The following is a 24,890-nucleotide window of genomic DNA, read 5'->3' as shown; positions in this document are numbered from 1 at the left end:
AGTTTGGGTACAGCGTAGGCCTCCTGGAGGCCTTGTCTAAGCAGGTAGTCCCAGAATGAAGCCTGGAGACAGTGGGAGGAACCCAGCCTGGCCCTCACCCTGGCTATGTCTAGAGGTCACAGGTAGTAGGGCCTCCACAGGGAGAGGGGCCACCATGGACTCCCATACCTCAGGCTCCCCATGTCTGTCTCTTCCTGTCCTCCAAACCCAGCCCAACCCACACCCTCCAGGAAACCTGACTCTGCCAGAATCATCTTGTATTCCCCAGAGCTCTAATCTCCCTGCTGACTCTGAACATTGGTCTGTGATATTTGTGATTACTGCCCCTTATTGTCCCCAACAGAGCCAGAAAAGAAATGAGTAAATGGGCAGGGGTCTCTGCTATTGTCTGTTTACTGGGTGCTGCCGTGCATTTACTCATCCGACCTGGCTGTGAGCACAGGCCACATGCCTGGCTACCAACCCGGGACTGAAGACAGACACGGGGAAGAGCAGAGCCCAGCGCCTGACCATGTGGGGCTCTCCATCCAGGGGTAGGGGAAGCAGCAGTAAAAGAGATGGTTGGGGCTCAGGTCCAGGCTGCAGAGGAGGCTGAGCTCAGGAGGGCTTCAGGAAGGAGCACAGGAAGAGGCAAAGAGGCAGAGAGGCAAGGAGAGGAGGCTAATGGGCTAACTCGCCTGTCCTGGAGGAGGAGATGAGACAACACATGTGGAAAAAGCGGTGTGAGGCCGAAGAAATGCTTCTCCACGGGTAGTTGCTGTTAGCATGAGGGTGTCCTTGAGACCTGTGTGCAGTCTGAGCTCCCTGGGGTGTGGCCTGTGCATGGTATGGGCTGGGAAGCAGTGGTTGTTGGGGGGAAAGCCAGAGAGGTAGGCGGAGTCAGGTCATAAGGGATCCACAGGGCGAACTCAGAAGTGATGGCTTTTCACCCTCTAGGCCAGAAGTGGGCAAACTCATCCTGTCAAGGGCTGGACAGTAAACATTTGGGGCTTGGCAGAACATGTGACTTCAGCTGCAGCAGGCAGCTCGGCTGTGGTAGCAGGACAGCATCCATGGACAGCACAGAATCAAATGGGCAAGGCTGAGTTCCAGTAAACCGTTTTTTACTGAAACGGGCAGCAGGGAGGATTGGACCTGAGGGCTCCAGTCTGCCTCCCCCAGCTCTGGATGGGGAGGAGGGCTTGAAATCTCCTAAGAGGAAGCAACCCTAATTAAGCTTGCAATCTGGGGAACAGACTGGGACAGAGATCTTGGTGGCCTGGGAGGAAGGGGAGGGGCCCCTGGTAGAAAGGGGACCCCAGGTATGGGGTTGCAGGCACAAGGTCACCCTTGAACCTCCGTGCCCTATTCTGTCTCCCCCAGGCTCCCCGTACTATTACAGCGCCGCGGCCCGAGGAGCTGCCCCACCTGCAGCCGCCACTGCCTACGACCGTCACTGACCCTCGGAGCCAGGCGGGCGCCAAGCACTTATAACACATATCACTGAGGGCGATAGCCTCTCAGCCCCTCTGAAGACAGCCAGAGAGGCCCAGTGAGACCATCCCCCAGCAATCCCCTCTCGCCTGAAACTCCCTCCCAACCTTTTCCTGCCAGGGAGCTGGGGTTCTATGGTAAGGCCATTGGACTTCTCGACACACATCCATTTCTAAGAGTCAATCAGTGAGCTTCTCCCAACAGCAACCAGGTCTCTGCAAAGCCACAGACTATTCTGCAGACAACTGTAGCCCTAGCCTTGCCTGCCAGTCCCCAGCTGACTGACCATCCACCTGTCTTCCTGCCCCAGGCCTGGGAAGGAGAGCTTGCTTTTGTCACTTCAACAGCACCCGTGTAAATACCTTCTTGCTTTTCTGTGGGCCTGAGGGTCCAACTGAGCAGACTGCCCACCCATTATGCATCCAGTACTCCTGATGTGTCACAGGACATCTTAGACCTGTGTGCAGAGCATCCCCTCTGTCCTGGCTGCCCCCTACAGGTGGGCTCGGAGTTGTCCTTGAGACTAAGGATGCCCACCTCCGGGCACAGCCTCCTGCTCATTGCTACTTCTTTAACGTCTGGACTAAGAGGCTCATCAGGCTGGTTATGCTTCAAGCTTCCCCCCTGAGATCCCTCCTTGGGAGAAACACACTGGAGAGATGCCCTGCCTTCCTGACTCCATTTTTTTGGCCCCAGTGCAGTGTGAGCAGCTCTTTTCCATATCAAAGGACTCAGAACAATGAACTGTCTGGGAGATTCCTCAGCTACAAAGTCTAAAGATACTGTCCAAGGTGCTGACTGCATTGTGGACTTGGAATCCTGGGGCTGGACAGGACCCAGAAGACCATAGTCCAAGGCTGGGACTCCCAAGCCCCTGGAACCACTGAACTGAACTGGGATGTATTTTCTGAGGCATGCCCAGGCTCAAATCACATTGGACACCCACCATGGACATTTCTCCCACCCTCCAGGATGCCAGAAAGTGGATTCTGGACAAGCCTGTCCCTGGCACATAGACAATAATTAACAGAAAAGACATTATTGCACTGAGGACCACTCACACCTACAGCAGTCAGCCAGAGCTTCCCAATTAGCCCCTCCCTGTCCCCGTGGAGCCTAGTATACAGCTAGGAATAGAGGTGCTGGCGTAGGAGCAGATGCCTAACTTTGTACAGTGGGTATATACCTACTGATGCAAGGGGTGGTGACGGTCAGGGCCATGGCCAAGGACCCTGGGAGCTTGGAGACCTCGGTGGATTCTGGAGTGGTCAGAAAAAACACTTGGGAAGATGTGGGGGACAGAGGAAGGCCTTTCAGGAGGGGAGCAAGATCAGCAGTAAGGAGCTGCTGTGTGAACTGGGAGTGGTTTTGAAATAGGCGTGCCAGGGGCCACCATCCCTTTGCCTGGAGCCTCGATTCTTTCAGTGGTCTTTCTTGCCAAGTCAGAACAAGCTGAAGGCCCTGTCCCAATCTAGGCTTGATTACGTAGATGAAAATGGACTTTGCCGTCTTGTGTGACAGGGTCTCTGATGTTTGCATGTCACCAAGTTGGCAAAGAGCTGGGGCAGCGCACAGCCTGGTGTTACTGGGCCTGGGAGGTCTTGTCCTGGCCACACCACTTCTTTGCTGTGTGACCTCGGACAAGACCTTCCCCTTTGAGCCTCGGCTGCCTTGGTATAGCTGGGTCACCTACAAGGCCATCCTCCAGTTATCTCCTTGCCTTCCTCTTTCCCAGGGTGCTGGGACTGTAACTGGGCCATCCGGGGGCAGGTCTTCTACTTCTGAGCAAGCATAGGGGGTGGGCATCTATGTCCTACTAATATTTGGACCAAATGGGAAATAAGAACACGCAGAGGGATGGGAATCTGCCTTGAAAAGATCTAGTCCAGCTCCTCCCAGGGGAAATTGAGGCCCAGTTTGGGGAAGCCTAGGACAATGCAGGGAAATAGAACAGATCTCTGGCCACCACGCGTTTTCTCCCCAACATCCTACAAGGAGGTGGGAGAGAAGAGGAAACCGGGGCTCAACGAGGTGGAGTCCCCAGGTGGTGACTGGCAGAGGTGGGGCTAAGATTCAGCCTCCTGACCCCTGGCACAAGGTGATCCCTCCATCCCTGGGGAGGGAAGTTGACAGCAAGGGCAGTGGGAAATCGTTCTGGGCCCACTGCCACAGATGGAAAGTCCTGAGCTATTAGTGACAAGGAGGCCAAGCCACCCAGGGCAGAGGTGGAGCCAGGGTGCTCCCTGCAGGCACACCCACCACCTTGGAACCTGCTGGGCGAAGAAGGGAGGTAGCTTCGGGCAGAGCCCACCTCCAGGAACAGGATGAACTAGCTCCAGCCTCCACCTGCCAGGCAAGGTAGGAGAAGGTACGGTAGCTGGCCTCTCCTTTCCTCCTTTCCTCCCTCCTTCCCTCCTGCAGGAATGGGTGGGCCCAGGGGTCTGCAGATCAGGCCTTTGGCCTTTTGTACCCACACCTTTGGTCCACGTCCCCCCTTGTGGTCTCAGGCTATTGGGAAGTTGGCCTTCCCTGAACCAACTGCTTAAAGCAAACACTGTCCTTCCTCATCAGAGCCCAGCTGGTACCCTTCTGTTCCTTCTTGTGCCCTGTGATGAGCTCTGTCCATGCCTTTCCTATGCCCCCTGAGGCTCTGCTGGTCTTCAGATCGCATTTGTACTTATAAAACAACCCTTGATTCCTGGGCTGCCGGGCAGAAGCACAAGAGCACAAGGATGTACGCGCATGTTCTCACACAAGTACCTGCTCTCCCCAGCCCAGAGTCCACGCGCTGCGTGGTGGAACTGCCTGGGAGCTTAGAGAGAAAGGTTCCAAAGGACACAAGCCGTTGAGTAAATGCCAGAGAATTCTGAATGGAAAACAAGGCCAGGGCTTTCACCAGCACTCTGGCTGGAGGCCTGGGGTGCTCCTCCACAGGTCTTCAGCCCTATGTTCCAGCTCTGACTTTCAGAAAGGACCCTGTGGATTTTAAGAAGTTTCATACCATTAGTCTAGCTCCAGCTTTGAAAAATCTGAGGACATATCAAATCCAGCCTCCCTTTCCCAAGGCGCCTTAGTTAGGGTTAGCCCTTTCATAACTCATATTTATATGGTGCTTTGCAATCCTTGACCATTCCCTGGGGCAAAGATCACAATACGCACTCTAGAGATGGGAAAACCAAGATTTGGGGCTTGCATGGCAAGACAGAGGTGAGGTGAATTCTCAGATCTCTGGGCCTCATTCTCTCTCCACAGAAATTGTGCTCTTGTCATGAGAGCATATGGCTTAGACATACCCTTCAATCCCTGGAAACCCCCTGTACCCACAATGAGGAAAGAAAGAACAGAGACCTAGAGGCTGGCCTGACCAAATGGCCTGAGGCTTGGTGGCTTTGCTGGTCTACTGTGGTTTCCATGAACACCAAACCTACAAAGTCTTTGCCCAGATTCCTTCACTTCAGTGCTGCTGAGGTTTCATTCACGTTTCCTCCCTGCTGGGTCCTGAGACTCTGAAGGGATCAGAGCACATCCAAGACCACACCATTGGCCCTGGCGAGGCCTGGACGTGGGCCTGCCTCTGATTCCCAGGGTCTAAGGTTCCAGGGGTTACAAGATGTCCCCTCACTGTGACTTCAGACCTGTCTGTGACAACATGTAGGCATTCCCCAGCCAGGCCCTGATGGCGGCCACAGGCCTGGGAAATACAGATTGCAGTCTCCAGGCCCCTGAACTACTATTCCCCAGTCAGGCAGGTAGAGTCATCTTGCCACTCAGGCGGGGCGTGAGGAGGCGTGGGGGGTAGGACCTGGCCCCATCCAGGGGCATTCAAAGGTAGAAACTTTTTAAATGCTTTTTCAGCCAAAAGAATAGGTTTGTGGGCCATGTTTGATCCACTGGCTCCTAGCTCGTGACCCAATAATTTTTGTCTAGTGCTACCTTTCTTCTTCACCTCCTGCCTTTCACTGAAGACAGGAGCCCAGCGAGATGGGAGACGTGCTTCAGCTTGTCAGGCCAGTCACTGTCCAGGACGGGCCTCCCCAGTCCCTACCCCTCCCTCCTCACCCTGGGCTCTTGCAGACTGTTTGGGCTTTGAAGGTGGGTTGGATAGAACAGTTGGGGATGGTGGGAGTGGACGGACTGTTGGCTTTGAGAGGGGTCTTTCCTGTGGGGGGGGTGGGGGGAAAGTGCCCCAGATGTGGCCACAGGGCACTGAGGGGTAAAATCCCTTTATGAGAAGTCATAGCCCAGAGCAACTGCCCCACCTTTGGGAGCCTCTGTACCAGCTTCTCTCCTGGATGACATTTCAGCTAGATTTTAGCTCCAAGCCATGGGGAGCAAATCTTAAAAACAAACCAAGCACTCCTGACAAACACCTAGAAACAAGATATGTCTGAGACACAGCTGCCCCGAGGGTAGGGAGAAAGCCAGGCCCCTGGATCAGCCAGGCCCAAGCTGGAGCGGATGGACACCCACAGAGCTCTGGGCTAGACCGGATCCTGGGAGGCCCCGCTAAGAAGCTGGCTTTGCGGCCGTGGCCCTGTCACCCATCTAGGAGCCTGCCTTTGATGGTTTCCAGGCACGCACATCGGTGCTCCTGGAGAATTTATTCCTTTAGTTCTTTTGGCCTCGGAGAGGTCCAAGGCAAGTACATTTCTTAAAAGGTAACAAAACATAATCGGAATGTTGGACAGTCAGGCCATGACTCCTAGCCTGCAGTCCGCCCCACCTCCCAGCAGCCCCTTCAGCCCCTTGTCCCCTGCCGACCCCTTACCTCAGGATTCCCTCTTGCATATTCATGGTGGAGCCACAGTGTTGATCTGCACTTCCCCACTGTCAGCTTGCCGCTGCATCTCCGGAGTGGCGGCCAGGTCCCGAGGGGCTGCCAGGGAGGACTGGAAGCAAGTCCCCGGCCTGCCCGCTCTCCTGAGGAGGGGTCTACAGCTTCTGGGATGTGGGCTGCTTGCCAGGAGCAGCCAGGCACCAGACTTTCTTTCCTTTGCTGTGATTTCTCGACACGGGGTCCCGTTCCTGGACCACCCCCCACCCCAGGATCCAAGGAGACCTCAGGGTCATGTCCCTGCCAATCTAGAGTTTCAGTCCATATGTTCCCAGGGGTCCCATTTATCCCAAGTCTGAGCTGGGGGTAAATGTAACCACCACGCAGTAAGTCTAGATATACTCCTTCCCACATCTTAGACCTCTGAGCAGCACAAGGAGAAAACACAACTCTTTATTTACTGAGGAAATCGTAACAAATTCTAAAACGGAGTCCGTCTCAGGTAGTATATTTGGCGTGTGGGCAGGACAAGGCAGGCAGGAATTCCACCTTTCAGCTCTAGACAGTTCTGAGCATGGCTGGGGAAGGAAGCGTGTGCAACAGCAGGGGGCGGGTTGGATGGGGAGTCAGGCACCCCCTCGCCCGGCTCTTAAGGCCTGGCTGTAAGAGGTCAAGCTGAGCCTCACCCACCCCAAACACAGGCTCACCCATTCCTGCAACAATGGCCATGGGCCACCCTCATCCCCAAAATCACCATGCATAAGGCCACGTCCCTCATCTTCTCTAAAAGCACCATTAAGAACAAGTGATTTTGGATGATGGATTTTTGATTTACAAATGGTGCATTTCCCTTGGAGTGGAACATAAAGGAAACCACTTAATGGCTCCCTTATTTTCAAGCATGAATACATTTTAATGAAACTATTTTATTGTATTTGAGGAAATGGAGAGTTGAACATTCCAACCAATCAATAGCCAATTAATTGCTATAAAGCTAAAAATAAATAAGTCCTGAGTCTTTCTGAAATGCCCTGCAAAACTCAGAGCCTCTGAATCGGGCCCTCCCCTCCATATGTGCACATGTGAGTGTGCACACACGCACGCGCACACACACCCCTGCATCTCAGACACTTGAAACTCAGACCTAGTGCTGAGTCTCCTCATGCCAGTTCTTGCTTGCTCGCCTCGCCTTCGGTCAGAGACGGTGAGCAGATCTGGCAGCAGCCCATCCTGGGGCTCAGGAAGAGGCATGCCCATCCCTTGGCCGCACGCTACCAGATCAATGGGGGGGCGGGTAGAGTGGGCAGTGGGGGCCTCCTGGTTGCCCCCCCCTTCCCCCGCTGGGCCTCCAAGTCTGGGCCAAGGGTGGAAATCTGATTTGGGTTTTGCCCTGACTCTTGCTGACAGATGCTGCCCTGGTTGTTCACCCTCTAGTGGCCTTTGGACATTGAGTATTTATAGAAATAAATGCAGATTACATTGCAAGTGGAACTCTTTGCCAGGAAGACACATGGATTTAGCTTCTCATTCTTTGAGACAGTTGACTTTGTCTTAGGGACTGACCTTCCAGCATCAAAGAAATACATATCTATTGTATCCGCCAAAGTTTGTGATGCCTGCATAGACGCTACTTGTTAAAAAAAAAAAAGTACAAAAAAAGTACAACCCCCCCCCACAATTGAATTGCCTTTGAAAGTGGGAGACACTGTCTCCAACAGATTGAAAAAAAAAATGCTTCTTAAAAATGTGTATGTTTTGTATTCTTTTTTTCTAGTAGAAAATAACTGACTTGAAATATTGGTGGTTTTTTTTCTTAGTGACGTGTGTTGCTTTTGTGTGTAATAATATTTGAATGTAATTACAGCAGTGCCAATTTGCCAAAGATGTCGGACATATTTTTCTTTTGTTGGGAGGAGGGCAGGGGCTGGGGGTGGGACTTGGGAGAAAACAGGGGTGGGGTTTTGGTTTTTTACTTTTTTTTTCCTTGTCAAACCTGAAATTTGTGGTTTTATTCTAAGTTAAATGGTTGATTGCAACACTTTTATTTTAGATTAGTTGGAGAAACTTGCAATAAGATTGGCGTAGTTTTAATATCTGTGTGTCTTTTCATGAGTGACTGTTACTTGTGAAGAATTGATTTTATGTAACCTTTATGTGAGATAATTATTTGTAAATATTTGCCATAATTTTATTGGTTCCTAAAATAAAAGTAATTTTTTAAGTTCAGAAAAAGAATTTGATTTCGTTTGTCTTTACAACTTCATAGATGGTTTTTGACAACTTTGACAGAGCCACGTGGGGCCATGGGGAATTTTTCTGGCTCTCCTGATGGAATTAAGGTCAGACAAATCCATGTAACTATAGCAGGATGGAGTGGTGTTGGACCCTGGCCTGGGCAGGGCAGGAAGGGCCCTGGGCGGGCAAGCTGGCAGCCTGTGGGGCTGGCTGGAGCCCCACCCTGGAGGGGACACCTAGCTCTGACACTCAGTAGCTGGAGAACCTTGGCGAGTTCTGTCACTCAACTTCATTTGCTCCTAAACAGTAACACCCACCTTGTTTATTCATTCAACAAATAATGTTTAAGCAGGTCCTCTGTCCCCAGCACTGGGGACACAGCAGTGAACAGGGCTACCAAGGACCCTAGTGACACGAAACTCACAATCTAGTGGGTTCTTGTGAGCGTAACGTTAACACACACTGAATGTGTGTTCAGTGATGGTGTGCGCATGCACACGTGTTCTTAACCTGGATCTTTAACTGCCCGAAATAAAAAATGTCTGGGTGTTACCCACACACCTCTAACATGCAGACATTGCTCAGGAGCCCACCAGACCAGGAGCCCCTTGTCTTGGGCTCCAAAGCCACAGGCCCGACCCAGCGAAGGCTCAGAGCCCGAGAATCCACAGTCCTTCTGTGGAAAGTGCCCTGTCCCTACACCTGCAAAGCAGAGCCATTCTGACTGCACGGGAGCCCAGGAGTGGCTTTCCATCAGGGGCAGTTGCAGAGCTGAGCCCTGCCCCTGCTGGGCGGTGTCAGTCTGCAAGGGCAGGCAGGGACCGCTGCGCCCCTTGGCACAGTGTGTGCGACGCAGTAATTGCCAGAGATGGAGTGGGTGAGTGACCGCATGGGGGCCGTGGGCTGCGACTCATTCATATTTAATAAAGCCGGCCATACAGCCTCCATTCATTTTGGCAATGGATGGTGACGAAGGTGATTCCTGAGGGAGAGAGACGTGCTGGTGCAGCGGAGCGCTGGCCCAGTGCCTTTCTTCCCCAGGCTCATGGCTTGGAGGCATGAACTTCAGGGAGAAGTGGCAGCATTTTGGAACTGAAAATGGGACCGTCTGGTGAGGCAGAGCAGACATCGCCGTCCCTGATGCCACAACCCTCGTTTCCAGCTCCCCGGGACAGAGGCCCCAAGCCTGCCCTCCTTGGGGGTGGGCCACCCAGTATCTGCCATAGCCCGGGTATGAATGGAGGCAGAATGGAGGTCGTCGCAAGGCCTCCAGCAAGAAGGGTGGAAATGCCAGCCTGGAATCTGCTCTAGCAGCCTCCAGCACCACCTCCAACCTCAGTGACTGTCACAAAGAGGATGAGAGGGACATACCTGAGGTCTGCTGTAGGAGACTTTCACCTTAGGCCCATCCTTCACTCAAACACCAGCTGGAACCAGGCCCAGTGCTAGGTGCTGGGTGCGGTGGTGATTTCTGTGGGGGAATGAGGCTGCCGTAGGGCTGTGAAAAAGGGCAGGACAAAGATTCCTAAGAGCCTGGGCTGGGTGGTCAGTTTGCTGACGTAAGCAGTCTCTTAACTTCTAGAAGCCTTGGTTTTTTTCATCCGTACAATGGGTATAAACCTCATAACATTTATTTCAATGATCTTGTGAGGAATATATGCACTGTGGGAGTTTTTTTCCCCAAATGACCAATAGGAGTTTGCCAAGAGATCTTCTCAGCTGTAAGAAGCCAATATTTTACATCCAAAGGTCAAACTCTAGTTGGAAACTTCTCTGAGCCAGGCTCAGTACTGAATGCAGGATGAGGGTTGCCACAGCCTAATGTGTCTCAGCAAAATTCATATATGGCAACTTAATCCCCAATGTGATGGTATTTAGGAGGAAGAGAACTTTGGGAGGTGATTAGGTCTTGAGGGTGGAACGCTTGCAAATGGTCTTATAAAAGAGACCCTGGGGAGTTTCCTTATCCCTTCTACCATATGGGAACATAGGAAACAGGCCTTAGGTAGAAACCAAATCTGCCGATGCCTTGACCTTGGACCCCAGCCTCCAGAACTGTGAGAAATAAATGTTTGTTGTTCAAGCCACCTAATCTATGGTATTTTTGTCATAGCAGCTGGAAAGGGGTGAGACAAAGGTAGAATGCAGAAATGAACCATCAAGGAGCCTACCAAAGCCCCAGGAAGATCTTTACCTCACACCTTCCACTCAGATAAGCCCCTGGTGGATTAAACAGTTATTGTTTGTTGTTCAAGCCACCTAATCTATGGTATTTTTGTCATAGCAGTTGGAAAGGGGTGAGACAAAGGTAGAATGCAGAAATGAACCATCAAGGAGCCTACCAAAGCCCCAGGAAGATCTTTACCTCACACCTTCCACTCAGATAAGCCCCTGGTGGATTAAACAGTTATTTTTTTTCTTTTAAGTAGGCGCCATGCCCAATGTGGGGCTTGAACTCATAACCCTGAGATCAAGAATCTCATGCTCTACCAACTGAACCAGGGAGGCGCCCCTAAGCGGTTACTTTTTCAGTTTTTAATAAAACTAGTGGTGTTTACAGATGAATATATTCACACCTCTATATGGAATGTGACTTTGTAAGCTTAAAGATATGGAATAGCCTCAAAGGAAAAGATAGAATTTTGACTGCTTAATTTTTTTAAAACTTAAAATGTACAAAAAAACAGTTAACAACAACAAAAAAGGACAAATAATGTGGAAAAATAAACCTATGAAACGTTAAGAGGTGCACTGGCCTTAATATGTGAAGATTTTGTATGCAATGATATGCAAACTACTACTGTCCCCATTAGAGAAATGCATAAAGAACGTGCACGACCACTCACACATGAAGACATACGAAATACAAGTACAAGTGCAACCTGAGATTAAAAACAGCAGGAGTCAGTTTCACAACCATCTCTTTTTAAAATACCCCATTCTGGTGAGGGTATGAAGCAAAGGCCATTCCTCTAGGCTGCCGCCGCCTGGGCCGTCTGACCGCCTGAGGCCCCAGGGACACCTGGAGGAGCAGGTACTCTGAAGCAATGGTTCAGGGATCCTGCACCCACGCCTGTGCACCCCCAGGTCTGTGGTTTTCCCACTGGCCTGGCTGCTTGCAGCCACAGGATGGCATCGACAGCCCAGGTCAAGTGAGAAACATGGCGTCTCGAGCCCAGCACTGTCATCAGGAAGGGCACGCAAGCGGCAGAGTTTCCCACATTATCCACAAACATGTGTAAATATCACGACGGCTCGTAATGTAACCAGGAAAATCACTTCCCATTGTTTCCCCTTCAGTGATATTTTCTGCTTGGCTGAGTTTGCTTAGCACACTGGAAAGGCCAACTCATCAGTTCTTGTTGTTAATCAAGAGCAGTAATTGTCCGAGTTCAAAGCCTCCTGACTTAGAGTCTGCTGAACAGGATAACAAGTTCCAAAAATGCTAAGTAGTAGTTTCTATAAATGGGATTTTTTAATAGGAAAGGCCCCTGAAGAGGGTTTGGGAAAAAAAACCTTTCTGTGAAGTGGAATTCAAACATTGTGCAGACTTTATAGAGCATGGCAGATAAATGCCTAAAACTCCTAGAAGGTTCTAAAAGCAGGGACAATGTAGACACAGACTAATTTCCTCATTTCCTCTGTGAACTTGTGTATTGGTTAAGGCAATGCCAGCTGATGTAACAAACATACCCCATAACTTAAATGTCTAAACACAAAAGAATGTCTTTTGCTCAAATAATTGTTAAATGTGGGCATTCCTGGTCGGCAGGCAGCATTCTACAAAGTGACTCAGGGATCTTGGTCCCTTTTATTATTTGGCTCTGGCAGCTTCAACTTGAAGCCTCCAAAGTTATCTTGCTTATTTGCATCAAGACTGCAAAAAAAGCAAGAACACGGAGGATCATGCCTTGGGAGGATTTCAGGGGCAGGGCTGGAAATGGCAGACATCATTTTCACTCACGTGCTATTAGCCAGAGCTCAATCTCGTGGCCACAGCTGAGAGATGTAGTCTACCTGAGTGCTGAAGAGAAAGAGGAAATGGGTCTGGGGATAGCTAGCCAGGCTGGATCTCTACAACGCCATGAATGGTGAAGAATTTCAGTCTCAGCTTTATTCAGTTCTTTCCTACCCAACTCTGGGGCAGTGAAGGACAAATAGGCTGAAGCTGAAGAATGGCACGAGTCCTGCCCTCCCTGCTCCTCACTCCTGCCCTCCCCTCAGTTGAACTCAACCTGATACCAGGCTGGTGAACAAGTACATTCCTGGCCCGGAGGAACTGAAGGAGTACCACAGCCTATCATCTGCAGCTTTGCTCCTGGTCCACTCTGATCTTCTGCCTTGCTTCTAAATATAAGACTCTTTGGGTTGAGTTTTGATCAATAATACCTCTCAGCATTTATTGAGCACTGTTTACCAGCTGCTGAGACTTGGTGGAATTTTTCCGGCTGTCCCAGAACTGCACAGCCAAGACCCAAAGTTGAAACCGACAGTTCTTAGAGTCTCTAAGAGTTGGGTCCTGTTACCTTCTGCAGTGCTACCTGAGAAATGACAATTCAGAGAACAGACCTGACCACCCAGTGACTCCCCCTGCCTTCATCCATCCACCCTAAATATAAGAAGACTGAGAGAAAAAGGTGGTCAGCTTGGGCAAAATGCAAGTTCAGAAGTCCTGAGGGCAGAGCTGTGGCTTCTTGTCTCCAAAGCGAAGGGAAGGTGGCTTTAAGAGCAAGAAGGGAAGACTGGAATTTCACTCCTATATGGCCTGCAGATTTGGTGACCTGTCCTTGTGTTTACTGAAGCAGGGAAAGGAGACCAGGCAGAAACACGGGTAAGCCCTATGGGTTGTGGAGCACCAGAGCGGCATACCACCTTTACACCACCCTGCTAGAACCTGGCCCCAAAGCCCCTCCCCCCTGGTGAGACATCTGAAAGCTGGAGGCTATGTGGTGGTGACAGTAGCCTTTGATGGGACTGGGGGACAGAAAAGAAGCAGAGGAAGATTTCCCACAGCCAGAAACGGTGTGCAGGAGTTGGGGAGGGGAGGCACATGGGATTACCACACAAAGGTAAAGGTAAGGAGATGCTGCGGATGTTATGAAAGTCCCTCATCAGTTGACTTTAAGTTAATCAAAGGGGAGATTACCCTGGCGATCCTGACATAAGCAGATGATTTCTTTAAGACTATCTAGAGGTCAGAGAAGTAGATGCCCTGCTTTTTTGGCCTTGAAGAAGCAGAGGGTCATGTTGTAGAGAGGGCCATGTGGCAGGGAATGGTGAGCAGCCTCTAGGGGCTGAGGGTGTCGGTTGTATAACCACAAAGAACCAAATTCTGCCAACAATCAGTGAACTTGGAAGAGGACCCCAAGCCCTAAATGAAATTGAAGCCCCAGCCAATATTGGATTTCAGTCTTCGGAGACCTCAAGGAGAGGACCAAGCTAAGTCATGCCAAACTCCTGACCCGCAGAAACTGTGAGATACTAAGATTCTGTGGTTTTAAGCCACTGAGTTTGTGGTAATTTGTTATGCAGCAGTAGAGAACTAATACAGTTTCTCTTTAGGCTATGGAACCAGAGAAAGATCTAGTCTACTCAGAGGGATGAGGGTAGACTATGAGCTTTGAGCTATGTTTGAGACTAATGTTTCAAAAAGAACGGAACTGAGTATTAAGTTCCAGAATGAAATAGCTTTGGTTTACGAGAAAACATTTGTATTATCTAGTAAATGATGGTGTTTACTAGAAAGTTCTAAAATGTGACCGTGAAGTCAATAAAGATCCTGCTGCCCTACCAGAAAAGGGAGAGGATAGTTTTTGTTTTTTTTTTTTTTAAGATTTTATTTATTTATTTGACAGACAGAAATCACAAGTAGTCAGAGGCAGGCAGAGAGAGAGGAGGAAGCAGGCTCCCTGACGAGCAGAGAGCCTGATGTGGGGCTTGATCCCAGGACCCTGGGATCATGACCTGAGCCGAAGGCAGAGGCTTTAACCCACTGAGCCACCCAGGTGCCCTGGGAGAGGATAGTTCTATATAGCAAAGCTGGGGGAGCTGGGAAAGAGTTAAATCATGTTTATAACTCATAGAGTTGTGCCTCCTTAATAAATTGATTTCACATGCATTATCTCATGAACTCCTTACAACATTAACCCAGTGAGATAAGTACACTTATTACCATCCTTTTACAGGTGAGGAAGCTAAGGCAGGAGAGCTCAGATATCCTGCCCCAGCTCACACAGCTGGTGAACAGCGGGGTCAAGACACAAAGCCAGGCTGTGTGACCCCAGAGCAGAGTCTCTAGAGTCCCTGCACTCTGTAGTGGCCTGAGCTCATGAGTACTTAATGCCCTGGACCAGAAACAGACGTGAAGTCCTCACGGAGATGCCAAGAGGATTTTCTTCTTCCTCTTAAGAGAAGCACTCGCTGGGTCGTACCTTTGGGCACAGTTCCCAGAGTTCCCTTTCCCTATCATGCCTCACCTCGACACTCCTTGGGTTCAACTGAATTTTGAATCCAGGAAAAACTAAACATCCAGTAAAAATCATCAATCAACTGGAGTTTCTGGGAATTCAAATGAATTGCCAGTTGTTTTCTCCTTCCTTCAGCCAGTAAATGCTCCTTGATCTCTGCTCCAGGCCAGGGTCTTGTCTGGGCACAGGGGATGGAAACAGAGATGAATGGAATATGATCCCTGCCCTCAGGGAGCTCCCCCTCTGGGGGTGAGGAGGCCAGCCACTGCAGGACAATTGTTATAGGAGCAAGCAGCATCTACAAGGCACTATGGGACACACAGGAATGGCAAGCTGGCATGGGATGTGGTACCAGCTGTCAGCACCTTTGCTGAGCAGTTAGGATGAGCCTGCTCCCTGGGTATAGTTGCCACAGCCCTGCGAGGACGGCCTATCTCTTCCCCAGATGCAGAAACAGGTTCAGAGGGTGGCATGTTTGTTGTTTTTCTCCCTCCCCATGGAGAGATTAAACTATTTGGGGAGGACGTAGGCACCCCACCATCGAGACACTGAAAGAGGAGCCGGATGTCCATTTGGCAATACTGAAAATATTCTTCTGATAGTGACCACCAGACTGGGGGCCTCTAAGGTATAAAATGGTATTTCCTTCATTTTTAGATTTTTGCATTAGAAAAAGATAACATATACATGTGTGAAAAAAATTCAGAGCAAAAAAGTAGGCAGTTGAGTCTCATTCCCACCCCAACCCTGAGGCCCTAGCTCTTTCCCAGGACTACAGTCTCTTCTAATTCTTTCTGATAATTTATGTGTATAGAGTATGTGTATATGTGGATATACACATAGCTCTTTATTTCTCTTTATTTTTAGCTAGAGAGTCTAGTTTCTTAATAAAATTTCCTTTTGAAAGAGTCCAATGTTTTCTTGCAAAGTTAGAAAGAATAAATTTAAAAGCCCTTTAGTATTTATTTTACTACCCACGATAGAATAAATAAGCTCTGAATGCCTAAAAACCCCAGAATAACAGTAGCTTAAATAAGCAGAAGATTACCCTCTCTCACATATGGAGTCTGGAGGCTGCTGATCAGGGCTGATAGGGCAACTTGGCTGCAGAAGACCCACAGGGATCTGAGGGAGTCCCTCAGCCCCAAGGTCCAAGATGGCAGCATCAGGATTCCAGGGAGCAGAATAAAGGGCACAAACAAAAGGGAAGCAGCTCTCTCTTAAGTGAGGCTCCAGGAACCTGTTACCTGGCACTTCTGGTCCAAGATGTGGCCTATATCCCACTGGCCACAGCTAAATCACACAGTCACATCTGGTTGCAAGGGAAACTGGGGAATGTGATCTTTATACTGAGTGGCCCTATTTGTCCAGCTACAAATTCTATTACCACGGGAAGAGGGGAGAGTGGATACTGGAACATAAGCAGCCATTTCTGCCACACTACCCTACCTATAGCACTCTGCCTGGTTCAGAGTACAGATTCCTTCCTTTATTCATTCAACTAGTCCATACTGAGCAAGTGTTTGTTGAACTGAACTGAAGGCAGATGGAAGATATGGCCAACTTGTATGAGGATAGCGGAGAAGAGAGTTTCTGCTTCAGAAACTCAAGAGGGACCAGCTGAGACTACGAGAGAACTATCATCTTCCGGCCTGATTGCTGTCACACCCGTGTTGGAAGGTCCTTACCTGGGGCTCAGCCTCTCCATCTGCACAGTGCTCTCCAGCACATGCTCTCCAGCCCTTCCATCTCAACGTCTCCATGATTCTAAGTGAATCAAAGGCAAAGGACCAAGTACTGACCATGAAGACTCAGGGTCAAAGATGAGAGATTAGAGAGACTGAGGGCTCCTTGGGTCTGGACTCACCTGGGGTGATCTTTATCTTTCAAAAGGTCTGAAGTCCTCAGACACTTGATCCTGTGTAGCCAATGAGCTGGATCTCAATCAACACTGGCACCCACCCAAGTACTGGGAAGAAAGTGGAGAATGAAATTGCAGAACTCTGGCCACAATGAGGTACCTGTCATTGGAAATTACCCCCAAGCCAAAGAAGCATCAGGGTGCCACGGCAGCAGACTGCCTGTCAACAGAAGGTGTCTGGGGGGAACTATCAAAAACAGTGGCTGGGGGGGTGGTCCATAAAGGACAAACCATGGGGGAGGGGGACTGCTGCAAAGAGAAACCTGTGTGCCTGATCCAGGAAGCTTTATTCAGAAGAAGAATGGTGCAGGATGAGAATGAACCAAAGGATGTCATTATTTAGTCTTCAAATGGTTTGGGGACATTCCACAGCAAACACACTAAAAACGATTGAGATTTTTCAAGAAATCTTGAGACATCTCCTCATCAGTAACAAACTGGCTTAGGGAAAGGGAAACCCAAGGTGAGGATACATAAACACTTTTTTTGAACAGGATATAGTAACATTATCTAATTCTCTACGGTCTGTGGTTAACTGGCTTTAGTTAATATTTGATAGTCACTGGGGAGAATTCCTTGTGAGGAAGATGTTAAGCCATTTGGAACCAAAGCACAGGAAAAGCTCCTGGGCTACTTAGAGGTTTGTGATGAATCAAGTGAACTTCAGTGGGGGGAAAGGACAGACTACAGATTTGGGGGAGCAGAAGGCACAGCCTAGGAGCTACATGCAGATTACAGCTGCCAGGGAACTCCCCAGGAATTGAACCTATCGAGGAATTTTTCAAGTAGAGACTATGCTTATGGAATGTCTGACCAATTGCAGCTCTGGGGGTGTGAACACATTAACAGCAACTCCAGAATGAAGAAGAGAGGCCAGCTGAGCCCTGCTGTCCATGGTCCTGAAGCATCCTTCAGCCCTCGACTGGCCAACAGTTGCTTCTCCTTTCCCCAGGACACTAGGCTTTCTATCTAACTTCCCCAAGCAATTCTAAACCTGGTGAGGATTTTAATTTTCTATCTTATTGAAAAATGTGTGGTTTATACACTGTCGCAGAACAAATAGAATTGGGATTTATGTTTCACAACTTACATGGTTTGTTTGAGCTTTTTCTATATGTCTTCGGCAGTCCTATCACATTTCTGACAGTTACATTTTTTTTTCTTTCTGGGAAGTTGGGGAGAAGCAGAGAACATGTTTTTCTCCTTTCTTCACTGACCTTTACTTGGGAGTATTTGTGTGTCATCTATGGATTTATCCATGTGTGTCTCTTGTGAGAGAATATTTGCATGTAAGTGCCCAGAGCGTGGGGTTTTATGTTTGAAGGTGATGTGCCGGGCTCCAGTGTGTGTGCATGTGTGTATTAAATGTAGCCATATGTGTTTGGTTGTGTTTTTGTGATATGGCCGTGGTGGTGGTGATGGTGTACAATAGAAACAATTAGCCAATTAATTAGATGTTATTCCAATTCAGATGTCATTAGTAACCAAATCTTTCTCTTCACAGTGTCATGCACTGATGTGTACTGGGCCTGCCAGCAATTGGGAGGAGTTGAATTATTCTCCATGCCCCAAATTCCATGTGTTTTTAATTAATTTCACAATATGTGTTTGCAAGGGCAGCACTTTAATTAAATAGGTAAAGAAAATACTCTCAGTTATTAATTGAGATACATTTCTTCACTTTGTGCTGCAGAGTCTTCACCGGGAAGTACTGTTAAACAGGACATTAATCCCAATATTTTAACTAATTCCTTTCTCATTATTAAGGCAGATTTACAACTTTGGAGTCAGGACGTTAGTGTGGGTTTTTTGTTTGTTTGTTTTTCCTAGAAAATTCATCTGTATCCTAGAATCAGCTTGTAGCTCAATGTAAATTCAGTGTGGAATTTAGTCAGTTATTAAGTGGATTTAAGTGGCTGAACCCTGGTGTAATCTGACCAGCAATGCATGAAGGAAAGAGTTGGAGGTGTAAAAAATGTCAAATAGCTTTCTCAGATGCATTAAACTATTAATAAAGATAAAACGATCTTTATGTTTGGGGTTTAGAACATCTCTTTTATGATATTGAGAAGCCACTTTGATTCACGACTCGTTGGCTTCAAGGTCTGCTGTCATTATTCAGAAGGTGTCAGGAAGAAAACAGAGACAAGCCGATCAGCAAGGAGAGAGGTGAGAAGAGAAACAGTTTAGGACTGCCGGGGGCTGGGCTGGGCTGAGCAGGGAGAGGTACTAGTGAAGGCATGATGTACAAGGCAGCTGGCACCCATGTCCCTGCCCTGGGGCGCCCTCTCCACTTTACCCAGAGGCCTGTTTGCTTGTGGCCCTTCTGGGGAGGTCCTGGCCTCTCTTCAGAGGGGCTGGGCTCTGGCAATGTTGAGGAGTATGGGGGTTATTCTCCATCTGTCCCATGCCATGACTCCTACCAGGTCATCCCCCCCGCCTTTTTTCCCCTCTTCCCTGCTCTGTATCCCAGGAGGTTAATCTCTGCGGACAACATGCAGACCCCTGGGGCCCTCTGGGGGACCCTAGTCAGACACTAGAGGGAGAGAAGCGTAGGAGGCCAGAGGATTCATCCCCAGTCCTTCCTTGCCTCACCCACACTCTGTGGTGACTGCTTTCTGTTATATCTTCTATCAGCCCCTCTTCAATGGGTTCCTGTTTTCTCCAGGTTCTGGCAACAACGTTCCCTCCCCCTTGCCCTTCAGGCCTTAGGGTGGGACGGCTCCCCATGGATGCCTCACCGTCCCATGCTGGTCTCCCTAGTCTGCTCACAGCTCTGCAGAGTCCCATCAGTAAACCCTCCTCAGTTGAACCCTCTTGAGTGGGCTAACCATTTTCTCCTAGACCCTGACTGATTTGGGAGTCCTCCCAGAGAATCAGACTCTGGCCCTTCTGGAGCTGGGCACAGTTAGCAGGATGCGGGAGAGGGAGCCAGAAAGGAGGAGCCTTGGCGTAATGCATCTGTTGCTCAAGGAATGTTGGTGCGCAGCGGCCTCTGTCCAAGGTGGCTCAGGCATGGCACTCCCTGTGCTCCCCCTCCTCTTTCAACAAACACTGGCTGGGCAGCTGCCAGGGCCGGGTCCGGTGCTAGGCAGGCCCTGCCCTTATGGAGTGTGCAGTCCAGTGCGGGATGCAAACAAGCATTCGAGCACAGGCATGAAGTGCTAGTGCAGGCGGGTTTGGGGCTCTGAGGTGCTCTGAGGTGCACACAAGACAGACACTGGGCAGAAGGGCCCAGGGAGAGCAGATTTCTTAGAGGAAGGAACATCTAAATAAAGAATTAGAAGGATGAGAACGATGTCTGAGAGAAGGAGCTGGGGGAGAGGTCACAGAGAGAGTGGCATGGAAAACAGTATGCACCAAACCCCAGGGGCTGAGAGAGAGCTCCAAGCTTTTGACAAGGGCCAGGCACGCAGGAAGCAGCACGTAGACAAAGGAGGTGCAGCCAGAAGGAAAGCTGGAGGGTGGGCAGTGGTAGGTCAGGGAGCCTTCCTTTCCCCTGTCTCCACCCCAAGCCCTAGTAAGGGCTTCTGCCTTCATTCTGAGGGCCATGAGAGCCTTCAGAACAGGGAGAAAGCCAGGTTTACCTTTTGAAAAGGGCCCTCAGTCTACCAGATAAAGAACAGAAATGACTGGACACTGGGGGATCCCATCAAAGGAACCAAGGTGAGGGGGCTTGGCAGGTGAATGGAGAAAAGTGGGCCCACCTGATTCAATCTGAAACCCTCCTTTCCAGAGAGGGACCCAGAGAAGGACAGAGCTTGCTCAGGTCACACCGGGAGACACTAGCCCAGGGTGACAAAATCAGAGCTGGAGGGAGCAGCCGAAGTCTGGAAGCCACCTTGTCCTGGGAGGAAGACCACTTGGGGAGAGGTTTCAGGGGCAGACTCTGGGGCCCTGGCCACCCACATGTTTCCTTGCAGGGTGGGTGTTCTTTGAACCAGAGGAACCCCACCCTGGCAGGACCTGGCCCGTCACCTAGGTACACCCTGGGCACCTCAGCCCAGCGCCAGGGGCTTGGCACAGGTGACTGGTGCTTCCCACTGAAATCATGTGAATATTAAGCTAATCAAAGCCTTGCCTGGAAAGGGATGGGGCTGGGAAGGCGGCCCTAACGAGCTGCGTGTCACTCCCTCCACCCTACGCGTCTTGCGCTGTCCCATTTGTCTGGCTGTAATCTACATTTCAAATGATTACATGGGAAGCTGAAGTGGTAGTGACAAGGATAAACGAAGCTTGTTAAACTAATAGCTGCACTAATGCCCAAATATGTGAACTTCCCGACGCAGGCCGCATCCCAGCCTGGCGGAGCTGTCAGCCCCGCTCCCCCGGGCTCCGCCGCCAGCAGCGGCCACATGATGAATGGCCCTGTCGACCAAACTCATCCGGGGCCCAATTAAACAGGCAGAAATGAACTGGAGCCGTCAGGCAGCCGGGGAGGGGGGGAGGCAAGGAGGGGGTAGGCTGAGCCAGACGAGGGGGGTGGGGGGGTAGTTAAACCTTACACAGACTGGGAGAAACAGAGAGGGGGCGGTGGAGTGGGCAGGGACTCGGGGTGGGGGAGAGAGAGAGAGCAGCCTGGGAGAAGAGAGGGCCAGAGACCCGAGAAAAAGAAAGGCAGCTACAAAGAGAAGAGATGCTCCGGTGGGAGGGGGATGAGAGACAGGCAGAGACACACAGAGACAGAGGGAGAGAGGGGCACCTAGAGACACAGACATACATGTACACAGAGAAAGGCAGAGACAGAGGGGACAGTGGCACAGCAGGGAGGGCAGAGTAATGGGGGAGGGGGCAGTGGGGGAGGGGAGCTGCAGAGGAGAGGGCCAGAAGAGAAAATATGTCCTGGCAAGCGGGGAAGTCGTTCTGTCAGAAAATGGTCATTTAATGGTTTGCCGAGCCCGCGACAGATATGTCATCTGAGGCGGCTCGGCAGCAGTCCCAGGGCATTTCATTTATTAATTACCAGCTTCCAGCCAGCTCCCTCCGTCCCCTGCCTCATGCCCATCATCAGCCCAGCCCCCTGGCTGGAGGCCCCATAGGCACCTCGGCCCATTTTCCGGAGGAAGCAGCCAAGGCCAGAGAGGGGCAGGGGGCCAGAGCCTAGGTCCAGAGGCTCCAGATGGAGGGCTCAGGCCACCCACCAGGGCTGTGGCCTTCCCAACCATACCTGTCGTCCCCCAACCTCCCTCCCCACCCTCACTGGACTGACCCTCCAGGACCAAGGGTGGGGAACCCAGCCCTCCCCCTCCCCCACAACCACCTGAAGCAAAGCGGGGAGGGCAGGAATGACAGTCTCTCCTTTTCTTTAATATATACTACACTTCTATTTCATAAATATAATCACATATCGCTTGTACAATCACTTTTTTTTCCTTTTATTTAAACTCATTTTTATAGCCCTCTCATTTGATCTTCCCCCTCTCACCAGTTCCTAGGCCTTTTAAATGGCTAAATTCTTTAAATTTTGACCCAAGGAACTAGTCCCCATTCTTAATCAGAGGCAAATGCTAATATCCTCTAGAGTGGCCCCTTGCAGATGAGAACTTCACCAGGACTGTTCAGTAAAACAGGAACGCACACTCACATATTGTGTTGGTGCAAGCCCTGCCCGCCCGCTGGCAGCTGCACACCTGTGCACCTGCCTGCCTTTCCTCTCCTACAGCCTCCACCCTCTTTCCACACTGGCCTGGGTCTCCTTGTACCCAGAGAGTTGGGAGCGTCTCAGGACCTATGATCAAGAATCTTCTCAGGGCGCCTGGGTGGCTCAGTGGGTTAAGCCTCTGCCTTCAGCTCAGGTCATGATCTCAGGGTCCTGGAATTGAACCCTGGGATCAAGCCTCGCATCAGACTCTCTGCTCAGCAGGGAGCCTGCTCCCCCTGCCCCCACTACCTGCTGCCTACTTGTGATCTCTGTGTCATATAAATAAATTAAAAAAAAAAAAAAAAAAGAATCTTCCCAAAGGAAGAAAGGCACTGAAATCCTTGTTCAGAAATGATAGCTCCGGCTACAATCAGACCACTTCTTTCTGTCAGCCATCCGGGGCAGGTAAGACATTACTGCAGCTTCCAGGCTGGCATGGATCTGGGAAGCCGGTCTGAACCTCCCACCTCACTACTATGGAATCTCCTGGAATCTCCAGAGGGCCAGCCAGAAATTTCACATGCCCTATGCCTACCAATGAACTCAGTGCAGGTGCCCACCCCAGCCAATGGCACCTGCAGCCTCCGTCCTCTGATTTGGGCACCATCCTCCAGCTACTGGGTCACCAAATGCCTCTTGGTCAGCCTTTCCGTCTTCCCCCATCAACTCCACAGCATGGACATCCATCATCTCCCCCGGGTTTAGGCACCAGCTTGGGTCCTACTGTCCTCCATATCATAGTTTGGGGGCCTTTCTAATGGGCCAACTTTCTCTCTCGCCTAATATCCTTCAGAAGTATCCCCTAGTCCTCAGGGAAGAATTCAGACTCCATTTTAATCTTTTAGTGCTGCCTTCTTTTGCCCCTCATCTCCTGCTCCTGCCGCTTCCTTGCTCAGTGCTCGGGCCATCCTGAACTTTTTGTTCCCTATTATCTGTGACGGGGAGACTCTCCTCTGCCACTGGGACTTGCAGCAAGCTGTCAGGGCAAACCGTACTCTGGAGGGGTCCAAGGACGGAAGTGTGCCATGCGGGGTGGTGTGCAGCAGGGGCTGGAGAAGTCCTCTCTGGGCTGCTGGGGAGGGGCCTCCAGCATAGGATGGCAGACCTGGCACAAGGACCTCTCAGGCTCTTCTAGCCCAGGGTCTCTGTAACTCTGTGTATCTGCTTCTTAGAAACCATATTCAGGTAAATGCCCTCTTTGTGAGCCCCTGTTGGGGGGCAGGCAGGGCCAGGGCTTCAGGAACATGGAACTTTCATTCATTCTTAACCCCAGCCCAAGCCTCTCTGTCCTCAGAGAGCAGCTTGTGGGGGCAGAAGCCACGTGCTCACTGTTGAGGCATCCTGTGCTTGTGGGGCCCGATGGGTCTCCCCTGCAGTGTGATTTAAAAGAAGATGACAGTGCAAGAGTGGGCTGCAGTCCATGAGCTCTACCGGTAGACATCATGCCTCTCATTGTCAAGATGGGTAAACTGAGGTCCAGAGAGAGGAAAGGACTTGTCTAAAATCACAGAGTGAGCTGTGAGCCGGCCCAGAGCCAGAGCTCAGGTGACCTGCCTTCCTTCTGAGGCTCTTTCCCCCAAAATAACAGTGCCACCCAACCCTTGACATCAAAACCCCTTGGAGGAGCAACTAAACCCCTACTGAAAATAACTCTACAACTTTCATTAATCTTGCCATATGGAAACTATCGACCATGCCTGTCTTCCAAATCTCATTTAAATATGTACAGTTAGTATTGTGCTCTCCTTAAATGATCCAGTCTCCCAGATTTTTAGGAGGAATATAAACATACTCCTATGAGTGACTTGCCCTATGGTGGACAACCTGAGAAAAGAACCGTATGGCTCTGGGTGATTTTTGTCACCTCAGCTTTGCTTTCATTGGGGCTGTGCTCTCCTCCACTGTGTGTGATTTGGCTGGGGCTTCAATCAATCTCAGGGCAGTACCCTCTCTGTGGCAATAGTCACTGGTCCAAGAGATGTGCACATGACCCCTCTGGGCCAACCAGAGTGCTTCCCTGGGATTTATATACTGACACAGAAACTCCCTCTCTCCACTGCAGTGTAAGACTAGGACTTTCAAAAGGTCTTTTCTTCACCTGCATAAAGGAAGCCCAACTGCAATGATAAACAGAAACACACCCAAGAGGTAGAGAGAGAGAATCCTGATGACTTGGTTTAAGCCCTAGATTCAGCCATACTTGAAGCCACTACAATCCCCTGAAGGTACCCAGTTCCATGGCTCAGTTACTTCTGTTTAGTCTTTATTTTAGATTGAACTGGGATTCTTTTCTTTGCACATTAACGAGCCCTAAAACTAATACAAAGCCCTTTCTCACATCAGTCTGTTTCACAATAGCTGGCATACACAGCACCCTGC

The 24,890-nt window shown here is 50.2% G+C and overlaps 1 protein-coding gene and 1 long non-coding RNA gene across 6 annotated transcripts in view; one reads left to right on the top strand and one right to left on the bottom strand.

The window, feature by feature from the left end:
- The window catches only part of PAX5 (paired box 5), a 191,637-nt gene extending 187,176 nt beyond the window's left edge, over positions 1-4,461 (top strand). For all 3 annotated transcript variants that reach the window (XM_047700944.1, XM_047700946.1, XM_047700945.1), the window contains one exon: positions 1,363-4,461. In XM_047700944.1, the coding sequence (XP_047556900.1) occupies positions 1,363-1,439 (77 nt within the window). In that variant the 3' untranslated portion in view covers positions 1,440-4,461. The remainder of the gene's footprint in view (positions 1-1,362) is intronic.
- The window catches only part of LOC125083931 (uncharacterized), a 71,653-nt gene that overhangs the window by 3,792 nt on the left and 42,971 nt on the right, over positions 1-24,890 (bottom strand). For 2 of the 3 annotated variants that reach the window (XR_007122413.1, XR_007122412.1), the window contains 2 exons: positions 9,854-9,980; positions 5,694-5,843 (listed from right to left, as the gene is read on the bottom strand). This is a non-coding gene — a long non-coding RNA (uncharacterized LOC125083931). Of the gene's footprint in view, positions 1-5,693; positions 5,844-9,853; positions 9,981-24,890 lie in introns of those variants that run through there. The other variant, XR_007122414.1, reaches the window with a different exon arrangement.

Source organism: Lutra lutra, chromosome 13 (assembly GCF_902655055.1).
Source record: "Lutra lutra chromosome 13, mLutLut1.2, whole genome shotgun sequence".
NCBI lineage: Eukaryota > Metazoa > Chordata > Mammalia > Carnivora > Mustelidae > Lutra > Lutra lutra.
This window is presented reverse-complemented; position numbering and strand designations above follow the sequence as displayed.